Source organism: Lacerta agilis, chromosome 1 (genome assembly GCF_009819535.1).
Source record: "Lacerta agilis isolate rLacAgi1 chromosome 1, rLacAgi1.pri, whole genome shotgun sequence".
Taxonomy (NCBI): Eukaryota; Metazoa; Chordata; class Lepidosauria; order Squamata; family Lacertidae; genus Lacerta; species Lacerta agilis.
The window spans coordinates 83,068,411-83,091,656 of record NC_046312.1 but is presented as its reverse complement, the minus strand read 5'-3'; the positions used below and the strand labels follow the sequence as shown (position 1 = coordinate 83,091,656).

Below are 23,246 nucleotides of genomic sequence, written 5' to 3'. Positions count from 1 at the left end.
TTTGGGGGCTGAATGCAGCCCTCCAGGCCTCTTTATCTGGGCTCCTGATCCCTCAATTGCTCTGCTCTTTCCTGGCAGCAATGTGTCCCTGACCTGTGACTATGCCTCTGGCTTGTCTGGATGAAGGATACAGATGCGGGATGGGTGGAGGGTGTATGTAAACACTTCCGATTTTACTGTACAAAGGTTAAAAATCACACCTGTTGCTCCACACACCTTTGCCTCTGACACCACCCATCACTGACACGCAGCCTCCACAGGTGGCTGCCATTGAGCAAACAGAGGCCTCCAGCTGAAAAGGTTCCTCACTATACCATGTGAGGAGACACTGCAGTCAACTTCTTGTGTTATTCCCTTCCAACAGAACATCTGAAGGTGAAACTATGGGGATATTAAGTAAATGGTACAACATTGGAGGAAGGTGACCAGGTTGACAAGGCAGTCATGTCTGAGTCTTTTCTATTTCCTGTCCACTTTTCATTAACACCACTTGTCCAGATTAGAGCTAAAACCACAGGCTCTGCTAAAGATAGGCATGTATTGTTTGATGATGCTTTGAACCTCCAGTCACTATTTTAGATTAGAACTGTCAATCCTCCGCCCTGATACGAAGAGCTACCTACTTCCCAGGATCAGGCCTGCATAGGGACCGAGTGCACTTTCAGACTACCAGTATTTTCAGATTGGATTCAACCACATACTGGCAAACTCTGGTTACACGATTATAGTGGACCGGGACATCCTGCGCCACAAACATACTTCTCCTAAAGGCTATGCTCTTCGCAATAAGGAAACTGATGGGAAAATGCATAGGAAAGTGTGGGATAACACTTGCATTGATGCAATGTCATCTAACCTCCTTGCAAACAATTTAGGAGGAATGCTCAGTGAACAAGTTTTCTGGAACTCCCTGAGTAAGAAGATTCCATTCACTGGTATCTTAGGGCTGCCATACATCCGGAATTTCCCGGACATTGCCGGGACTTGGCTGTCAGAAACAGTGTCCGGGTGGAAATATCTGGGAAAATCAGGACGTACGTCTACTCAATTTTTGTGTCCAGATTTTCACTTTTGAAATATGGCAACTATGTTATCTAGGCAGCCAAGTTTCTGGGGATTCCCTCATCCATGGCAAGATAAAATAATCCCCCCCCCCCAGCTACTAGAATTATGGATAGAAAATGGTGCTGAACAGTGCATTCCCACAAACATAATCTACCTGGTGTGATCTCGTGTACTTGCCTGTGTATATAATGCTACTCAGACATTGCTTGCTTGGCAGCCAGTATCTCTCATTGACATTTTGAGAGAGGCACTTCACACAGGGCGGTAGCTAATTTAGAACCCAACCAAGTGAATGAGCAAAGGATGTGGGAGTGGGATGATCAATTAAAAGTATGCATCACTTGGCATTTATTCAATGCTGGAATTTCACCCACAATTTCAGTGCCCTCTTAAAGCACCGTGATGACTGTAGATAGCCCTTTAACACGTCAGTATCTTGAATAAATTTTTCTATCAGCTATGAAGGAGCGAGGACAAGCTGTTCTATGGCACAGGCTCTCTGGATCAGGCCCTCCTGGCTGTACGCAAGCCTCAAATGCCCAGCCTCTTTTGGAAAATGACTGTAGAAAGGAAAAAAAGATGCAACTCTCCAGAAGCAGTCGTTCCATGAGCTGCTGTACAACATGTGCCTTAATTGCTATCTGGCCAGGGAGAGGGGGCGTTAGCCGCTTCCTGTGCTTGAGATGCTCTTCAGTTGCTCAGCAGTCCCTGATCCAGCACCGGGAACAGCTCAAAGAAGGCCTGGGAAAGAAGGAAGGAAGGAAGGAAGGAAGGAAGGAGGAGAAAAAGAGGAGAAGAGTCAGGTTTGGTGGGGGAAGAACAACCCTCAAGGGGGGGGGGGGGAACGGGGCAGCTGTCAAACACACACATATGATGGCGTCACCATGGCAGCAGGAGAATCGTGAGGCACCATGTTGCCACAGAAACCGATCACCGACTGGAGGGCACCATCGTTGCCATGGTAACATACAGACAAGATTACAAGGAAGAGATAGGGAGTGGGAGGCAGCAGGGCTCAACCTGCAACCCGGTGACCTCGATACATATGGAAACCTTGTTCCTGTTTGCCAAGCTCTTCTCACACTTTGTGCCCCCCTCTTCCCCAACCTGCTCCCCGAACAATACATCGAGCCAGATGGAAAGCTCTCTGTTTACATTGCCCTTCCTTCTTTCCTGGCCTGCTCCCAACCGGACAGCCAAGGCCCGTGGCAAGAGTGTTTCTTTGCAAAGGGGATACTCCTCTCTCACGACACTCACGCTTCCTCAGTCTAGCCTAACTCACAGGGTTGTTGTGAGGACAAGCTGGGAAAGGGGTGGGTGGGAGACCTGAGCATACATACACGCACGCACACACACACACACCCTTGGAGGCAGCAGAAAACAGCTCCACTCAATGCAAATGCTTTCCCTCTGCCCCGCCTGAGCTGCCGCCCACCTTAAAGAGAGTGATGGACTGCTGGACGCCGGAGGTGCAGCACATCTCGCGGATGGAGTGCATGGCCAGCTGCGGGGAGCCCATGTCCAGGACGCGCAAGCCAAGGCGGGAGGCCAAGATGGGCCCAATGGTGCTGCCGCAGGGAGAGTCATTCCGAACCATGAATTCCTGCAATAGGCAAATGAATTGTTTTCTTTTAAGGCTCTTGAGCAGCTGATTGGGCCTTGACACTGTCCAGGGGTTGGGGACTCCCTGTAGCTGTTGGACCAGGCCATTAAGAAGGGCGGCCAGATATGGATCTACTGAGCATCCATGATGGGAGTGGAGGAGGTCTTTGGGGAGAAGGTTCTGGGCACCTATGTGCACAACCCCATCATCAAGAGACAGCCATGGGGTGGAAATGCTGTCAACACTCCACAGACCTTAAAACCCAAAAAGGAACAGCCAGGAGTTGGAGAGAGAAGGAAGCGGGGAAAGCCCATCTTCAGATAAGGGGTAAGGCCTTCCCCATAGCATTTAATCCTGAAGGCCCACCATTTCTGGTCCCATCTCCCATCCCCCAACGGCAGATGGGGCATCTTGCCCCATTGGTCCCTGGCTGCAGAATCTACAGTACAGGGACATAACACTTACGTATCCAAACTCACCCTCTAGTGGCCGCAGTCATTAAGTGCAAGGGGAAAGCTTGGGAGTAGCTCTTGAGGTAGAGAGGAACAATGCTTACTTGCAGGGGGACGTCCACACGGCTGGCAATTTCTCGGATCAGGGCCTCGGTGACAGCAGTAGAGGCATAGCGCTGGTTGCTGTTCACTTTTATTGTAGGGCCCTGTGCAAGAAACCAGAGGATTTGGGGGGGGGGGATGTACTAAGAAATGACATGTGGTCTGCACACATCAAGAACACAAAGCTTTGCTTCCCAAAAGCGTAAGCTGCAACAGAGAGAAGGCGGCGTGGAAGCCAAAAGGAACCACTGGAAAGCAGAGACCTGCCCTATGGCAATCTTGCCCCAGAATAATGCAGTAGTTCTATGTATCCCACACAGAAACACATGTAGGCCTGTGTCTTCCTTTGGGCTTTCAGACATTCTTCCTTCTGCTCTTCTGGCTTGTGGGATCAGGAGACGAGCAACTGCCTTGACCCCCCAGCCGTGGGATGGGACCAATGCTTGCCATCAGACATCCAAAGTCCCAGAACAAGCCCCCTGCCCCACTAAATACAAAAATAAAAAAAATCCACTGGCATAATCATTCCTTCCATCTACCATAGCTAGGTGTGAGTGTCATTGCTTATGTAGGCAAAACAGCACCACTACCCCAATACAAAATCTTAAGGGGCTTAGGCAATCTCCTAAAGTTTGCAAAAGTGCTACATTTGGGGAGGGGGGGAATACCCAAAAGCCAAAGGAGGATTGAGCATGTCCAGTGGGCACATGATACTGAATAATGGGCGAGGGGGAATGAAATGAAACACCCAATAAGAATGGCGGCTGGCTGAATCCAGAACAGGAGCACTGCACACTACAATATTCTGTTGCATCTCCAGCCTGTAAAGTATACATCACAAATATTGTAAAGGACAGGACTGTAACTAACATGTTGTTTCCAGCAACTGAATAACCTTTGGCATACTTCCCAACATCTAGGCCACGGGAGCAAAAGCAAATCCCCACCCCCACCCCACCCCACCAGCAGCTCCAAAAGCTCATTCTTACATTCAGAGGCAAAGATTTGTGTATTAAAAACCAATGTTAAAGGTAAAGGTAAAGGGACCCCTGACCATTAGGTCCAGTCGTGGGCGACTCTGGGGTTGCGGCGCTCATCTCGCTTTACTGGCCGAGGGAGCCGGTGTACAGCTTCCGGGTCATGTGGCCACCATGACTAAGCTGCTTCTGGCAAACCAGAGCAGCGCACGGAAACGCCGTTTACCTTCCCGCTGCAGCAATACCTATTTTTCGAACTGCTAGGTTGGCAATTAAACCAATGTTACCAGGTCTTAAAGAAGAATTAAGTTCAGTTTCAGGAGTAAGTTTTGCTACCTCCCCCATTCAACTTGCACTGAGAACGACTCTGCTACTGCTTGCAGAGAGTCTGCCTTAGTTTTCCACATTTTATTGTTGCCACGTGGCCCCGTCACCTACCTTGTGGAACTCTGGACGGTGGTTCTTATCGTGCTTGTCGCTGCAAAAGGGAGCATCAAATTAGACCCTGGCCAAGAAGATCCCAAGCTCTCTAGAAACATGAGGCTGAATTTCGGAAAAGAGACAGTGGAATGAAACTAAGAAGAGATGTGGTGTTATTTCAATGCCTGGGAGCAATTTCAAAAGAAGCAGGGTTTTTTTGGGGGGGGCAGAGTGGTGCTCCTGATGTGTCAAGTGAGAACACCTGTATGCATATTTATGCACAAACGACTTTTATTAGAATGGAGACAGGCATTCTGGGGAAGAGCAGCACTTCAGTGATGAGAAGGAAGCTTTCCTGGCACCATATGCCAGTGGCAGGATGAGAAAGACCCTCTTGACAGTGATGCCTAAGAGCTGCATCTAGCCCAAGGGCACCATTTGCCAGGGGGCAGATTCAGTGCTGGGTGCATCATCTGGAACAAGTACAAGCCAAACTCGAAAGGCAGAAGAGCACCTCCATTTTCTGACTTTCAGCATACGCTGCCTTCAACACCGCCAAACTGTTTTCTAGGACCATGAGGCCTGGGAGGGAGAAAGTGCATTTGTCGGGGAAGGCTGAACGTAACTACTGGTTCTGCCTCAATCCATGTCCTTTGCCAAAACGCTACCCCTGAGGGTGGTTCCAAATGTTGCAGGACAACAACTCCCGTCATCCCTGACCACCGGCCATGCTGGTTGGGGCTAATGGGATTTGGAGTCCAACAATGTCTGCAGAGGTGAGGGGGGGGGGAGATTCCCTAGTTCTGCTCTGGTGGGATCCAAGACCCAGGACCTCTGCTCAACAGTTTAGGGAGCCTTGTTGTTGTTGTTCAGTCGTTCAGTCGTGTCCGACTCTTCGTGACCCCATGGACTAGAGCACGCCAGGCACGCCTATCCTTCACTGCCTCTCGCAGTTTGGCCAAACTCATGTTAGTAGCTTCGAGAACACTGTCCAACCATCTCATCCTCTGTCGTCCCCTTCTCCTTGTGCCCTCCATCTTTCCCAACATCAGGGTCTTTTCTAGGGAGTCTTCTCTTCTCATGAGGTGGCCAAAGTACTGGAGCCTCAACTTCAGGATCTGCCCTTCTAGTGAGCACTCAGGGCTGATTTCTTTGAGAATGGATAGGTTTGATCTTCTTGCAGTCCATGGGACTCTCAAGAGTCTCCTCCAGCACCATAATTCAAAAGCATCAATTCTTCGGCGATCAGCCTTCTTGATGGTCCAGCTCTCACTTCCTCAATTATAACAAGGGAGCCTTACTCCCTTGTTATAATTGAGGGGAGGGCCTTTAAATCGATGACTTGGATTTTGCAGATTAGCCTAAACTGATAAAGACATGTTTCTGACCTCAGGATTTTCAAGTTTGAGAGTTGGTAAGTCAGACAGTTTGCATTTCTATACTACAGTTTTAACTGTCAAACAATTTCGTTTATAAAACCATGGGGATTGGATTTTATTGTATTTTTTAATGAAAGCAGAGCCTCTTTGAAAGCCAAATTCCACAACAGGTGCCAACTTTTCAACTTGTACCGCAAGCCAGCAAATTAACAGCAGAATGCCGAATATTTAGTAAAATACTTGCTGAACCCTCATGCATTTCTTCCTGCTGGGCACAGCAACATACTCACGCATAATTGGGGTGCACAGCATGGGCCATGTCAGCACTGATCATGCAGGACTTTGGCACAGCTTCCTCAAAGGCTGTCAAGTTCTGGGGCGAAGCAGAGATGCGCCGAAGGACAAGTTCAGTGAGGAGCGAACTAGCCCCCTGTGCACTCTGTGAACCAACCTGTCACGTAAGTCAAGTCAAGTCAAGTCAGTAAAGGAGCCAGCAAGAAGAGACTTTTTAACCCATAAATATTCCACCTCCCATCTCAGTGTGGTGCAGCAGTTAGGAATGCTGGGTTATGGTGGGTGTGGGGAACCTTTGCCCCTCTAGATGCTGATGAAATACAGCCCCCATCAAGCAGGGGCAACGGTCAAGGACAATAGGAGTCGTAGCTCAGCAACATCTGGAGGAGCAAACATTTCCCACCCCTGGACTAGGACCTGGAAGACGAGGGCTCAAATCACCGCTCAACCAGTAAGGTTGATGGGTGAGCTTGGGCCAGGCCCTCTCAGCTGAGCCTACTTCACAGGGTTGTTCTGAGGATAAAATGGAGACAGGGAGAAGCATGAATGCCATCCTTGAGCTCCTTAGAAGAAAGGTGTTGCATAAATGAATTAATAATGTTTCAGAGAGCAGAGCTGTTGCTGCCCCTTAAATTCTCATAACATTTCCCCTCATCATCTATCAAACCATCAGGTGGAGCCACTCTCCAAATACCGTATTTTTCGCTCCATAGGACGCACCGGACCATAGGGCGCACCTCATTTTTAGAGGAGGAAACAAGAAAAAAAATATTTTTCTGGTTTTCTTCCTCTAAAAGCCCTGGTTTTGTTGTTGTTGTTTTTTTTGAGGATCAGCTAAAAGTTTTGCAGCTGTTTTTGCAAAGGCAAAAGGCCTTTTTTTAAGGATCAGCTAAAGGTTTTGCAGCTTTTTTGCAAAAGGGAAAGCCCTGTTTTGTTTTGTTTTGGGTTTGTTTTTTTTTGAGGATCAGCTAAAGGTTTTGCAGCTTTTTTTGCAAAGGGAAAGCCCTGGGTTTTTTTTTTAGGATCAGATAAAGGTTTTGCAGCTTTTTTGCAAAAGGGAAAGCCCTGTTTTGTTTTGTTTTTGGGTTTTTTTTGAGGATCAGCTAAAGGTTTTGCAGCTTTTTTTGCAAAGGGAAAAGCCCTGGGTGGTTTTTTTTTAGGATCAGCTAAAGGTTTTGCAGCTTTTTTTGCAAAGGGGGGAAAGCAAAGCTCCTTTTGCAAAGGGGGAAAAGCAAAGAGGAAAAGCCCCATTTTTATGGGGTTTAACTCACATTTCTGAAAAAATCTTAAGGAAAGGGAGCCATTTCTACTGTTTGTAGACAGATAATCTAATCAGCCAGTCACATGTCCTTGGGAAACAAACAACCTCCCTCTGCAGCACATTCAACAAAGGAGGGCGGGGCTGAAAGGGAGCCGGGACTCTTATCTCTCTCCCAATCTCTTGCTGATCAGCTGCTGAGCGGGGTCCTTTCAACACTCCCTTTTCTCTTTGTAAAATAAAAAGCACAATCTGCTTTTGACCCCTGGGCAATTCAGCTCCAGGGACCACCATTCGCTCCCTAAGACGCACAGGTATTTCCCCTTACTTTTCAGGAGGAAAAAAGTGCGTCTTATGGAGCGAAAATACGGTAATAATATTCATCTAATGCTCAGAACAGGATAGCACTTTCCACTTCTGCAGCAACATAGGAGGCTGCCTTATACTGAGTCAGACCACTGATCCACCTGGCTCAGTATCGTCTACACTGATTAGGAGCAGTTCTCCTACCTGGAGATGCCAGGGATTGAACCTGGGACCTTCTGCATGAAAAGCAGGTGCTCTACCCCTGGGCTTTGGCCCTTCCCTCTTTTCTACCCAGAACATAGCCTTGCCCATCTACAACTGTCTCGTACTGACCTCTTCATTGTCGTAAAGTGCAACCAGGCGCACATTTGGCTCTTGGGCAAGAGCTCCAGGCCCTTCGCTGGATTCAATCAGAGCCTGTAGAAAAACATAAGGGGACAAGGTTAGAGAGTGCCTAACGGGGCAGGATAGGGAGTGCCCTGGGACTCACAGAAATATTTGCTCCTGGTCTATGCATTGCTATCTTGTGAGCCGACTTCTTAAAGAAGCCATGTCAGAGTCTCCCTTCACGTTCTCAGTACGTTAAATTCTGTACTTACAATTGAACTATTTTTCTTTAAGTCTGTAGGTTAGGTTGGCCTCCGTGGCCTGAACATTTGTAAAGGTTCTGTACTGAGCCGACTTCTTAAAGAGTAGTGCCAGTTTCTCTGCAATGCTAGATCTCTTCTGGCACCACAGGAAAGCCTACTTATGGCTTCTGACTAGGTTCTGTTCCCCCCCCCCCCACGTGCGCCCATCCTAGATATCTGGGAAAGTATACAAGCTCAGGGACTGTGAGTTTTGTGCTTCCAGCTGTCTTGGGCCTCTGACTACAACAAATGGAAGGACTCCCTTGGGCTCAACTCTTAAACTGCAGTTCCATGTCAGAAAGCTGGTGTACTGGGGGAGAAGAGTGTCACCAGGGTAGATAACTGGTGCCTTTAGTCATTTCACAAAAAGGAGAAATTAAAATCATATGCTGCTTCCGCTGCAACAGTTCTGGAAAAAGCTCTACCTGTCTATGCCCTACCTTTTGAGAAAACTTTACAAAAGACCCAAGGCCCATGCCTGATGCTACATAAATAAACATTGCACTTGGCTGCTTCTGACTTTCTCCTCACCCACCCACCTCTTGCACGTGTGGTTTACTTCCATGTAAACCACAGTATTCCATTTCATCTGAGCTGGAACCCTTGTGGTTCTGCATAATCCCCCCCCCCCAAAGATTTGAAATGTTTCTCTACCTGTTGCTACACACACACACACAGTCCCAGAGGTACATTTTTGCACACAGCCATTCCCACAAATATAGGAATAGTTTCACCATGGAAAGTGGTTACTGGTAGATGGGTCACCCCACCTTTTGGCTGCAAGAGTAATGGGTGATTTTAGTACACATTGTGGGGTGGGGACGAAATGTGAGACAATAGAGCAAGGGTTAGAAGTAGTTTCTAGGTGACTTCTGGAGGAAAACACAAGTTATTAGAGCATATTAGAGGATGGCGCCTTTCCATGGCACTGATGGATCACTGAAGAGGATTCATCTCTGACCCCTCCCCCAACCCCACAGAGTACTCACCTGCAGGGCACAGTAGCAGCTGTGGAGGTTGTCCAGGCGAGGGGAGAAAATGAACTCACTGAAGGCACCACCTAGTGTCTGGAGGAGGATTCACCAGAAAGAAAAAATTCTGAGCTGGGACCAACTTTTCCCTGGTTCAGTCTGTCTGCCACACCACACATTCTCCCTGCAGGTTTTGCAAACGCGTTGGAGAGTGGCAGCTGGGATCTTTCCCCAGGAGATGAATGAGAATCTGCAACAACCATCTCTCTCTCTCTCAGACCAAAGGGGGGGGGACCTGTGGTTCTCCTGATGTTGCTAGACTACAGCCCCCACCACTGACCATGCTGGCTGGAAGGAAGCTCACAGGTTCCCCATTGCTGTGCTAAAGGAAAGTTGCATGGAGCTAAAAAATGTAATGAGTTAAACCATGTGACCCTTAGAAAGCTAGCTCTGTCCAAAACCAAAACCCCACTGCCAACCCCTAATGCACTATCTATCTATCTAATAAAAAAGGAAACTCACAGGAGGCTGCGTATCCACTAGGCACAACTCCATCTCCACCACCTGCTCCGGTTTCACCTTCAGCTGGGAGCAGAGGAGGCCCAGCAGGGCTGGAGAGTGACGACTCTGTGAGAAATAAAAGTTGTGAGAGGGTAAGAGAGACACACTCCACTCTGGAAACCTGCCAATTCTCCCCTTTGTTTTGGACTTGCCTACTGTACCTCTCCAGCCAATTCAACAGCATCCTTGTGTCTCCCCACACCCACCCCCCAGCCTCGCTGTCTTACCTGGAGAGATGAGGTACAAGCTGTGTCTGTCTTGGGTGTCTTCTTTTCCAGGGCCTCCTGGACTTCTGTGGCCAGAATTGGGACCCTGGGAACGGCAGGTGTGTTGGCTGTTTAACTGGCTTGCTCATCATTGCTGCTTCCTGGGAAATTTGGCTCCAAGAAGCAACTGGAGCCCACGGAGCCACCAAGACCCAACAGCACAAAACACTTCCAAAGAAAACACTTGGTGAAACTCAGCCCCTCGGCAGAGCAAGAAACTCTGTAACTACACCTCACCTTTTTTACTCTCAGGGAACACCCCCTCCCATTACCATCACATCCCCTGCCATCTTATTGGTAGCATGGATCTGGTACCAAACAGCCATGTGCTGGGAAACCTGTGGTTCTCTAGACCAGGGCTGGAGAACTGGATCCAGCTAGCAGCCTGGATTCTTATCATCTCCATGGGCCAAGTTCGACATGCTGGCGGGGTCACCCCATTGTCAACCACCTGGTGTCACAATGATGTCAGGTGGGCCACTTTCTGCCTTGTGCAGTACATGAAGCTTTGAAGTCCTGACAATCAGCTGAGCATCAGGGTTCCAGCACATCATGCACAGCTCTGTGCAAGCACCAATTGTCAGGGCTGGCACAGAGCCATGCAAGGTGCTATGCACAAGGCTTGGCAGATGATGCTGATCACACAAGCCAGGTGTAGGGCAGGTGGGTATGGCTTGGTTAAAACTTATGACAGGCACGTGACAAAGACCATCATTTCAGCAGGCATTTTTCATTGGCTTTCTGGTTTTATGATGAATTTTAATTATTATTCTCTATAAGGGGTAGTTAAAAAATAAAAAAATTATGTATGCTGCTTAGGGATTCTGAACATTAAGTGGTATATAAATATTGGAAGTAAATAAAACCAAATAAGGAAGGGGTGCCAGTAAGCCCTCTGATCCCAGCCAGTCTGATACGACTTATACACAGAATCCAGAGCAGGGCATCTCTAGGCAATCCTAAAGCACAGAGAAGTATAGCATCAACATAGAAAGTTGTCATATACCAAGTCAGGTCCACCTAGCTCAGTGCTCTTTAGACTGGTAATGGCTCTCCAGGGCTTCAGACAGAGATCATTCCCAGCCCCAACCCTTGGAGATGCTGGGGGGCTTGAGCCTGGAACCTTCTGCATGCCAAGCGGTTGGTCTTCCTGTGAGCTAAGGTCATTCCCCACCACCTAATGGGATCAAACTCTGCAGGTGACTCTCTTGCTGAAAGGCAAACTGACGGGAGTGCCAGCCAGGCCTGCTGCCCCTTGCCCCAACCCACCATGGGATATATGAGCACAGAGGAACAACAGTTTACACACTCACAGGTGCTGCTCTGTGTTTGGTCCAAAGCTCTCATTCACACTGCGCTGGAGGTGGATGGCCAGGTGTGGGATGCGGAGGATGGGCTGCTCCACCCTCACCAGCTGCTGCTCCAGGCGCCCCGTGGCCAGGTCCTGAAATGGAAAACAGAAGGGGGACATCAGTGCAGGGTGTGGGTCATTCTGCCACTTTCACCCACTGGCATAATGTGGGAGAGGGGAGGAACAGGAGAGTGGGATTAAGGCAGCAGCTGGAAGCTAAAGGCTCTCATTGAACCACTGGTCCACCCAGCCTAGTGGCAGCAGCTCTTTGTGGTATCGGGAAGGATTCCTTTGTTGCCCAATTTGCAGATTCCAGAGATAGCAAACCAGGGATCAAATTGCAAAGCAGTTGATCTTCCACCAAGATATGGCCCTTCTGGAAAATACCGGTAGAGCTGCCCATGTGGGGGGGAAGGCAGCTTTGCAGGGGGGAGAGACTGGAAAAGACTGGACCAATAGTGTAACTTTGCCCATGGTTTCACCAATAATGACAATTAGCGCTTTCAGATAGGGGTGTGTGTGTGTGTGAATACTTCCCTCCCCCTATGCTGCTGGCCTGGATGAAAATGGGAGATCCTCAAGTTGTTTAAAAACAACAACAAGGAGAAATCTGTTTCAGCCCTGAGCGTCTGTCTTTAAGCAAACCAGAAAGAACGCAAAAAAAGAGAGACCCTTGTTCTCAAAATATGCCAACTAAGAGCATTTATGACAGCTCAAGGCATTTTAGAACATGAGTTTGGAGGAACTTTCAGAAACTTTCACATTTCAATTTGGCAAGAGTGTCACCACAACTATGCACCCTTCCATTCCCACTCCCCTAATAAATCTTCTGGCCCACACAGACCAAGTGGAGATGAGGTTCCTGCAACCTATGCTTGCAGGAACCTCATCTCCACTTGGTTTAATGTGGTTTACTCTCAGGTAGGCGTAAGTGTGAACAGAATTGCAAAATGGAACAAAACCCCAAACATATTTTTGATCAGAACTTTCATCTCTTCATCGCTTTTGGTTTCAGTCATATTCAAACAAGTACTTTAAAGTATGCAAAATATGGCACACTTTGAACTAGACTCCACTCCTACTCAAGTGTAGCTAGGCAATCAGGTCCACTGAACACACTCATTATTTACCAGGGCAGAAAGCACTGATCGGGTAATTCATTAAACAGAAGATTAAAATTGCTGGTTTTTAATAACACTTTTACGGCCTTTGTCCCCAGTGAAGGATAGTCTCTCTGTTGGTACCTTTGTTGTATCTCGCTCTCAATCAAAGCAATGCAATGCATGCAGCTTGATTATTCCACAGGAAAAACACTTCAGTTTCCTTTATCAAGTACCCTCAGAATATATCAATCATGTTAGCATTTAACAAACTACTTAAAAAAAACCCAAGACAACCACTAAAATCTTCAGTTTAACAGCATATAATAGCAAGAACCCCAAATGAAAAAAGCAACAACTGGGCAATAGAGCTAACTAGAGTTTGAACTTGTGGAAACTGAGCTATTTCTCACACCTAACCCAGGGCAGTGTTGGAGAGGAAGTAGCCACATTCAAATTTCAGCCATGTAACCCCAATGTTCTCACATTACTGGAGTGGCAACTGAAGACATCATGCTGTAGGACAGGACAGATGTAGGACAGATGTTGTTGGGAGTCTCCCAACTCCCGTCAGCTCCAACCAGTGTGGCCAATGATCAGGAATGATGCATAGTGGGAATCCAATGTCATCTAGAAGGCCAAGTTCACCAGTCCTACTGCAACAGCTCCCGGGCTGCAGAGCAAATATACGAATAGGCCTTGATGTGCAGGCGATGGAAACTTCAGGCCTGGATTTCAGGCCAACGCAGCCCACCAATAGGGCTGCCATATGTCTGGATTTTCCTGGACATTATCTGGATTTCAAAGGCAGAATTGACGTCTGGGGGGATTTCCAAATTTGGGCACTTTGTCTTGGATCTTAGGCAAGTTTTTTTGGCTCAACAATTTTGGGGGTGTCCTGGTTTTTTAAATATGGCAACCCTACTCACCAAGTCTCTCTAACTGGCCCGTGATACTCTTCCCTCCTCAGCCATACCCTTTAGTAGGTCTACTTCCTGCCCTCCTTGAGTGTACCTTGTGGGTGTCTGGATAGAAGATAGAGAGGACTGTGTGTGTGTGTAGAAATTACTCAACTGTCCAAAGATGAAAACTGCATTAGCTTCTTTGTGCACTTTTTGTCTCTGGCCCTCCCCACCCCCACCCCCCGGCATGTGGCCCCTGGAAGACTGTCCAGGAATGAATGTGGCTCTTAGGCTGGCAAGTGTTCCTCACCCCTGCCTTAATGTGACATGGCTGCAATATTGGAGGTGAAGTCAGGTCTCTTCCAGTTGGAAAAACCTAAGCATTAAAGAGCTCCTAAAGCCGCATAGTATATATCACAGTGCAGGGCACCGGCCAGAACTAACCTTGACGATGACTCTTCCTGCAACAGAGAGGTCACGGTCAAACCAGGTGCTCCAGATGCCCCCTCCATACGTCTCCACGGCTACCTGGACTGTGCCCTCCTGGCTACGTTTTGAGCAGCGTTTCACCTGGAAGACGCACAAGAACGTTCATACGTATATCCCAACAGCGCACACCGAATTAGCTTCTCAAATTGTAAGGAACTGACCCAACAACAAGAAATGGGGCCAGAGTTATTGTCATAAGAGTGGGTGGCATCTTTGGATTTTTGAAAGTTACATTCACCTTATACATATATACCACGTTATGCACTCAATTGGTTGGCATTCTGTATGCATTTATTTGGTCCATTGCTTTTTCTTTAGTGTTAAAAGATGCATTTCAGTAAGTCCAGTTAAAAAATCCCAACCAATAGTAGCAGTAGTAGTTGTTTTAAAAAAGGGTGGAAGAAGGCAAATCCAAAGGGATGTTGTCCAGAATGCTACCAGAAGAAGGAAGCAAGATTATCACAATTCTGCAAACACTGGTGATCCAATACATAGGCAAAAAGAGCAGCCGAAAACAGTATTTGCAGGGATGGGGAACCTGTGGCCCTCCAACTTTTGTTGGGAGTCCCACCTCTCACCATAACTACTGGCCATGGTGGTGGGAGTTGGAATTCAACAGCAACTGGGGGGCCACAGGTTCCCCACCCCATCCATATTGGACATTTGGACAGGCCTGTTCACAGAAAGTCAATGCAAAGGGGAGATGACAAATAATGCAGTACTGAGAAAACATAGGGCTGCAGGAAGGAAGGAATGCTAAAGAGTACCTAGGGGCTTGCTAGGCAGTATTGAGAAAGGCGGCGGGGTGTGTGTGTTGTGGCTTACCCGCAGACATGGACTGTCTGTGTGGGCTCCGATCAAGCTGAAGCCATTTCCTGGCTGGTACTGTCCCCCAACAGCAAAGGCGATCAATGTCGAGAGGTTTCTGGTCACAAAATACTAGTGTGGCGGCGGGGGGGGGGGGGTAAAGAAAGAGTGGGAGACATCAGTGTTTTACCCAGTTCCCTAGATGGGGTGCCTGGCAGAGGCCTCATCTGGAGCACCCCACTCCTCCCACCACCCCAATTCCCAAATAAGAAAGGGAAGGAAGAAGCCACTCTATTTCCACACCTTTCGGTCAGGCTGGATATCCCAGTGTTCAGTTTCCTTCAGCTCCTGGAAACCAGCCTGAAGCAGGCGGCTCCGACATTCGGCCACCACTGCAGGAGAGGAAAATGCAAGCAGTCATGAAGGGGACATGAAGATACTCACCCCCAGCTGGCCAAGCTGCATGCAGAAGCAGGCTTCAAAGAGCTATTTGCTGCTCTGAACAAGGTGGAAGTTTGTGGGACTGCTCCCCCCCCCCAATTATGGGACAACTGTAATGCTATTCACTTGGGGATAGCCTAAAGCTTCAGCTGATGCAGAATTCTCCTCCCAGAAATTTAACTGGGGACAAGTGCTGGGATCCCCTTTAATATACCAGCTGCATTGGATGCTGGTCCATCCCCAAGTTCAATTCAAGGTGCTGGCTATTCTTCAAGACCCTTTATGGCTTGGGAACATACACCTTCAGGTCCTGCCTCTACCCAATATGACTGAGTCCTAAGGTCAGCTTGTAGGTTGTCTGATTTCACTGGGTGCATTTGTCTTAGAGCCGCCCAGAGTGGCTGGGGAAACCCAGGCAGATGGGCGGAGTATAAATAATAAAATTTATTTTTTATTATTATTATTACTATTGGGAAGGCTTACAAGGTCTTTATCAGTGGCAGCCTCTCTACTTGGAATTCACTGTCCCACAAGTTTTGATGGCAGAGCTTTGAAAGGCTGGGGTATAGGTAGGTAAACGAATAATTAAATTTTCCCCAGCACATAAGACTCTGAATGATACCCCACATCCCCGACAAAAAAACAAAATCAGCATGATGCAGCTTAAATTGCACTCACAGGCCTATCTGTACTCTTGAACCCAAGTGTGAGAGTCGTATTGTAATGTTATCACCCTGACTTGCTTACCCTACCCTAGCAGCAAGCATAGCCTCAGCTACAAAGCCTTTTGTGGCTTCCCAGCCTCTGCAGGTGAACATCCATGTTACCACACCTTCACAGAAATGATTAGGATTTGCTGCCGCCCCTGCACACAGAAGGATAGGCAACTGCTCAGAACACCCTTTGGGTTCAGATGTCCACAGAGAACAAACAAGAAATGTATTAAGGAAAGCAAGATAAACACTTGAGGAAAGGCGAGACCAGACTGAGAAAAACCACTTGTGCAAAGAAAAACCACTTGTGGTAAATAAATTCTCATCTGCACAGGGCTCAAACAATTGCCCTTCTAAAGCTCCTTCCCTAGAAATGTTTCTTGTGAGCTCTCCACGCAACGATCAAAATTAAGTGTGAAACCATAACAAAGAATGGTGGGTAATATTCAGTGCTAATCCAGCTCAGATCAGGTCCACTGAAGTTAATGGGCATGACTAACTTGGATTCACTTATTTCAATGGGTTTACTCTGATTAGAATTTAGCTGAATACAAGCCTGAGCTTGCACTTCTGCCCACTGAGCATCCAGCACAGTGGAGAAGATAAACCACCCTCTAGTTTTAACTGTGCTGTATCTTAAAATGCTCCAGTGAACCTCTTTGAATCAAGAAGAACCTGTTTGAGCCTCTACAAGGGAAATGAAACAGATGATTCAATGAATGGCACATTATGCTCACCAAGACTTGCAGATAAGGAACATGTTGCATGCATTAAAGTTCTGCATAAAATTATGAAAGTGGAATGAAGACCATCCTACAATCTTCCCAAGGTTTAATTATTAAAAACATTTAAATACCAACTTATTCAGAATTTCAGGTACTGAACAACCAACTGCATCACAGTACAAATACAGTAAGATGGGTGAAAATCCTTAAAAGCAACTCAAGTTACAAGTTAGAAATGATTGGGCAATTTTCCCGCCCTGCCTAGTGCCAAAAAGAGAGCATAAGTACCAGGCAAGGCAATTTAGGAAGGTTGCTCCCAGGGGGACTATAGGCTGATAAAAGCCCTTTATTTTGTTGCTGGATGCCAATCATGTGACACAGTAGTCACCTGGAGAGGAGGTTACATCTACACCATACATTTAAAACATTCATATCACTTTTGTCATTGTAACCCCCCAGGAATTCTGGGAACTGCAATTTGTTAAGGGTGCTGATCTCACAGAACTACAATTCCCAGCACTCATAAACTATAGTTTCTATGATTATCCATGACTGTTAAACTGCTATAAGAGTGCTTAATGGTGCAAGTGTGACCACAGTCTCAGGAGAAGATCTTAAAGGTGGGTGCCCTCAGATCTCTTATCTGGCCCTCAGGCCTCTACCCACTCCACAGCCCTGCTTTTTCCTGACTAGAATGCATACACCGCACATTTATTTATTTTTAATATAATTTTATTTTTTATTTTGACAAAGTAATAAGAATAAATAAATAAGAATAAAAATGTGCACCCCACCCCTGAGACCATTCCATGGTAACTATCCAACCTCCCAAATTTCAACACCTCTTGCGATGGTTTGACCCCTTTCCATTTTAACAGTACAAATTCTACAAACACCTTCCATATCTCCTCAAAATCATTTCTCCTGCATACAACCCTCTTACCTTAATAGCACATATGAATATATCATCAATAGCTATATCCCACCCACACCACCATTTTCCCATTTTATATCCACCTTGCCCCTTTCCACTTCCTAGCTATAATAACTCATGCAGCTGTCAATAAATTTGTGAGCAAGTCCTTCCTAGCCTGCAAACCTTCCACGCCATCATAAACTGATAATAATGGTACTTCTGGACTTTCGGCCAGCTTTAACCCAGTGATTTCTGTTATCTCCTTCGCAAGAGCTACAATACCAACACCCAGTTCCCGGGATCCTGCATGGGGAAGACATGTGCTTTAAATGCATTGCAGACCTCCCGTTGGAGAAGTACTTCCCGGGCGTGAAGCCCCCGGTCCCGGGCTCAGTCTTACCGTGATAAGGGGAGGGGCTCCGGCTGATAAACTTGAGCAGCTCCTGCGCCGCCTGCTTGGAGCTCGCCTGGGGAAGGAAAAGGAGCGAGTCACGAGGGGGCTCCGGGGAGCCCAAGGCCACGCTGCCTCCCGATAGACCCTTCGCGCTCCTGCCGCCCCCGTCCTTGTCAGCAAAGCCCCCCCCCCCCCAGGATTATACTACTGTACCTGCATAGTTGCCCAGCTCCGGCCCGGCCAAAGAACGAAGCCCGCGCCGCTTCCCTCTATAGAAAGAAGCGTCCCCGCCCCGCCCGGCTGCGCTGGGCCTGCTGGGCCTTCAGAAGGGAAGTGGTAGGCGGAGCCCCCTCTTCAGGCAGTTCTCGGTAGGGCCCGGGACGCCGCTTCAGAGGTTCGCCGCCAGGCGTGGAGAGATCTGTGGTTCAGCGAAAGAGGGTTGGCCGCACGTTGCAAACGCGATGCTTGCCATAATCCACCTTTTCATAGAATCACAGAACTACAGCTGGAAGGGACTCGAGGATCATCTAGTCCAACCCCCTGCAGTTGGCATAAGTGTGTTCCTGGGCAACCAAAGTCCTACCAAGTGCTTTTTTCTGGGGTGACGTATACCCCTAAACATTTTGTGAATCTTAGTTTGGCCTCATTGAGGGGCAGTATTTCAATATGAGTAGGAAATGAGAGTACCCCCCTAAACATTTTTGTAGAAGGGAGGAAAAACCCACTGGTCCTACCCATGACTTTTAAGGCTCCGTTTTCAGCAAGTCTTTGAGTGTTCCACCACTGTAACTTATGTGTGTTGCTATCTCCAGTGTAAGGTGGTGGCGCTGTGGGTTAAACCACCGAGCCTAGGGCTTGCTGATCAGAAGGTCTGTGGTTGGAATCCCTGCCACGGGGTGAGCTCCCTTTGCTCGGTCCCAGCTCCTGGTCACCTAGCAGTTCAAAAGCACATCAAAGTGCAAGTAGATAAATAGGTCCATGGAAAACTCCATGGACAAAGACAACAGGCATATAAAAGATATGACGCTGGAAGATGAGCCCCTCAGGTCGGAAGGCGTCCAACATGCTACTGGGGAAGAGCGGAGGACAAGTACAAGTAGATCCAAAGCTGATGAAGCGGCTGGGCCAAAGCCGAAAGGACACTCAGTTGCGGATATGCCTGGAAGCGAAAGGAAAGTCCAATGCTTTAAAGAAAAGTATTGCATAGGAACCTGGAATGTAAGAACCATGAACCTTGGTAAGCTGGATGTGGTCAAAAATGAGATGGCAAGAATAAACATTGACATCCTAGGCATCAGTGAACTAAAATGGACGGGAATGGGCGAATTCAGTTCAGATGACTATCATATCTACTACTGCGGGCAGGAATCCCGTAAAAGAAATGGAGTGGCCCTCATAGTCAACAAAAGAGTGGCGAAAGCTGTACTGGGATGCAATTTCAAAAATGATAGATTGATCTCGATACGAATCCAAGGCAGTCCTTTTAACATCACAGTAATCCAAGTTTATGCACCAACTTCCAGTGCTGAAGAAACTGAAATTGACCAATTCTATGAAGACTTACAACACCTTATAGAAATGACACCAAAGAAGGATGTTCTTCTCATTATAGGGGATTGGAATGCTAAAGTAGGGAGTCAAGAGATAAAAGGAACAACTGGCAAGTTTGGCCTTGGAGTTCAAAATGAAGCAGGGCAAAGGCTAATAGAGTTCTGTCAGGAGAACAAGCTGGTCATCACAAACACTCTTTTCCAACAACACAAGAGACGACTCTACACATGGACATCACCAGATGGGCGACATCGAAATCAGATTGATTATATTCTCTGCAGCCAAAGATGGAGAAGCTCTATACACTCAGCAAAAACAAGACCTGGAGCTGACATCAGCTTCTTATAGCAAAATTCCAGCTTAAACTGAAGAAAGTAGGAAAAACCACTGGGCCAGTAAGATACAATCTAAATCAAATTCCTTATGAATACACAGTTGAAGTGAAAAACAGGTTTAAGGACTTAGATTTGGTGGATAGAGTGCCTGAAGAACTGTGGATGGAGGCTCGTAACATTATACAGGAGGCAGCAACGAAAACCATCCCAATGAAAAAGAAATGCAAGAAAGCAAAGTGGCTGTCCAATGAGGCCTTAAAAATAGTGGGGGAGAGAAGGCAAGCAAAATGCGAGGGAGATAGTGAAAGATACAGGAAATTGAATGCAGATTTCCAGAGAATAGCAAGGAGAGACAAGAGGGCCTTTCTAAACGAGCAATGCAAAGAAATAGAGGAAAATAACAGAATGGGAAAAACCAGAGATCTGTTCAAGAAAATTGGAGATATGAAAGGAACATTTCGTACAAAGATTACCACAATTAAGGACAAAAGTGGAAAGGACCTAACAGAAGCAGAAGACATCAAGAAGAGGTGGCAAGAATACACAGAGGAACTATACCAGAAAGATATAGAGGTCTCATACACCCCAGGTAGTGTGGTTGCTGACCTTGAGCCAGACATCCTGGAGAGTGAAGTCAAATGGGCCTTAGAAAGCCTCGCTAACAACAAGGCCAGTGGAAGTGATGATATTCCAGCTGAACTATTTAAAATCCTAAAAGATGATGCTGTTAAGGTGCTACACTCAATATGCCAACAAGTTTGGAAAACTCAGCAGTGGCCAGAGGATTGGAGAAGATCAGTTTACATCCCAATCCCAAAGAAGGGCAGTGCCAAAGAATGCTCTAACTACCGCACAATTGCACTCATTTCACACGCTAGCAAGGTTATGCTTAAAATTCTACAAGGCAGGCTTAAGCAGTACGTGGACCGAGAACTCCCAGAAGTGCAAGCTGGATTTCGAAGGGGCAGAGGAACCAGAGACCAAATTGCAAACATGCGCTGGATTATGGAGAAAGCTAGAGAGTTCCAGAAAAACATCTACTTCTGCTTCATTGACTACGCAAAAGCATTTGACTCTGTCGACCACAGCAAACTATGGAAAGTTCTTAAAGAAATGGGAGTGCCGGATCACCTCATCTGTCTCCTGAGAAATCTCTATTTGGGACAAGAAGCTACAGTTAGAACTGGATATGGAATAACTGATTGGTTCAAAATTGGGAAAGGAGTACGACAAGGCTGTATATTGTCTCCCGGCTTATTTAACTTATATGCAGAATTCATCATGCGAAAGGCTGGGCTGGATGAATCCCAAACCGGAATTAAGATTGCCGGAAAAAATATCAACAACCTCAGATATGCTGATGATACAACCTTGATGGCAGAAAGTGAGGAGGAATTGAAGAACCTTTTAATGAGGGTAAAAGAGGAGAGCGCAAAATATGGTCTGAAGCTCAACATCAAAAAAACTAAGATCATGGCCACTGGTCCCATCACCTCCTGGCAAATAGAAGGGGAAGAAATGGAGGCAGTGAGAGATTTCACTTTCTTGGGTTCCATGATCACTGCAGATGGTGACAGCAGTCACGAAATTAGAAGACGCCTGCTTCTTGGGAGAAAAGCAATGACAAACCTAGACAGCATCTTAAAAAGCAAAGACATCACCTTGCCAACAAAGGTCCGTATAGTTAAAGCTATGGTTTTCCCAGTAGTAATGTACGGAAGTGAGAGCTGGACCATCAAGAAGGCTGATCGCCGAAGAATTGATGCTTTTGAATTATGGTGCTGGAGGAGACTCTTGAGAGTCCCATGGACTGCAAGAAGATCAAACCTATCCATTCTCAAGGAAATCAGCCCTGAGTGCTCACTAGAAGGACAGATCCTGAAGTTGAGGCTCCAGTACTTTGGCCACCTCATGAGAAGAGAAGACTCCCTGGAAAAGACCCTGATGTTGGGAAAGATGGAGGGCACAAGGAGAAGGGGACGACAAAGGATGAGATGGTTGGACAGTATTCTCGAAGCTACTAACATGAGTTTGGCCAAACTGCGGGAGGCAGTGAAGGATAGGCGTGCCTGGCGTGCTCTGGTCCATGGGGTCACGAAGAGTCGGACACGACTGAACGACTGAACAACAACCAGCGGGAAGGTAAATGGCGTTTCCATGCACTGCTCTGGTTCACCAGAAGTGGCTTAGTCATGCTGGCCACATGACCCGGAAGCTGTACGCCAGCTCCCTCGGCCAGTAACGCGAAATGAGCGCCGCAACCCCAGAGTCGGACATGACTGGACCTAATGGTCAGGGGTCCCTTTACCTTTATCTCCAGTGTAAGGGGGTTGCACCCAGGCCCAAACAGAGGGGGGGGCATATGGGTCACTTGGCCTGGGCCTCCGATTCCAAAGGGGGCCTCGGTCAGCATATTCACAATCGCTCACCATTATTTAAATGTAAATACTTAAAATAATCCTTTTCCCTATGTATATTTAAAAAGCACTACTGTATTGTGTATATATATATATATTCCATTTTGTCTTTATATGCAGATACGGTTCAAGCCTTGAAATCCTCAGGGTAAAAAAAAGGGGGGCCCACATTATCTATCTGGCCCGGGCCTCTGCCTGGCTCTGCAAGGGCCTGCTTGTACCATATCCTATGGTGCAGGGGTGGGGAATCTGAAGCCTAGGGTTCACATGCAGCCCTCCAGGTCTCTCTGGCTGGACCCTTCTCACCAGTGCTTTTGCCTTCCAGGAATGTGTCTTTGAATCGTGGTTGCCTAGTGAGGATGCAGAGAAAAATTTGGGGAGTGGGGAAACCTCTGGCTTTTGCGTTACTGGAACATAACCTCCTACACAAAGGTAAGAATCACATCTGTTGCCCCACATGTGGTCCCCAGAAAGCTGCCATGAGAGAATATGGCCCTCCAGCTGAAGATTTCCCATCCCTGCTGCAGCTCATTAGCCAGCACAGCTTCAGTGTAGGATTCTGCCCTAAAGCATGAGACAGGGAATAATCATGTTTGCAGGTGAGATCAAACTCTCTGATTCTATACTCTCTCCATAATGAGGTGTTTGTGCCAGGGCAGGGAATTAGAATGTCTGTTTTCACCAAGAATGTCTGTTTTCTGTTTTGAACAAAATGGGGCTTACTTCTGAGTAAATATGCATTGGCTTGCTAGGTCAGATTCTCACTTTGCAACTCTTGTGGTTGTAAGCAGACCTGAATCTGGTGTGAGAACTTGCTTCCTG

General features: G+C 47.2%; 1 protein-coding gene across 1 annotated transcript; it reads right to left on the bottom strand.

Annotated features, from left to right (window-relative positions):
- Positions 1–1,386: 1,386 nt before the first annotated feature.
- Positions 1,387–18,433, bottom strand: DNPEP (aspartyl aminopeptidase). Its single transcript, XM_033160131.1, has 15 exons — positions 18,335–18,433; positions 18,128–18,194; positions 15,236–15,324; positions 14,951–15,064; positions 14,081–14,206; positions 11,597–11,727; positions 10,245–10,329; positions 9,979–10,083; positions 9,475–9,552; positions 8,190–8,273; positions 6,289–6,449; positions 4,638–4,677; positions 3,225–3,326; positions 2,501–2,668; positions 1,387–1,806 (listed from the first exon to the last, which is right to left on the bottom strand). The coding sequence occupies exons 1-15, from the start codon at positions 18,338–18,340 to the stop codon at positions 1,756–1,758; spliced, it is 1,407 nt and encodes a 468-aa protein (XP_033016022.1). The 5' UTR covers positions 18,341–18,433; the 3' UTR covers positions 1,387–1,755.
- Between the last annotated feature and the right edge of the window lie 4,813 nt (positions 18,434–23,246).

What these genes read in the sequence shown, in the direction of transcription:
- DNPEP (XM_033160131.1), bottom strand. An exon ending in CCAAACACAGAGCAGCACCT is followed by an intron (nt 10,330 to 11,596) that starts GTGAGTGTGTAA and finishes TGCCGTTCCCAG; the next exon opens with GGTCCCAATTCTGGCCACAG. An exon ending in GCTGTGCACCCCAATTATGC is followed by an intron (nt 4,678 to 6,288) that starts GTGAGTATGTTG and finishes TCCCTTTTGCAG; the next exon opens with CGACAAGCACGATAAGAACC.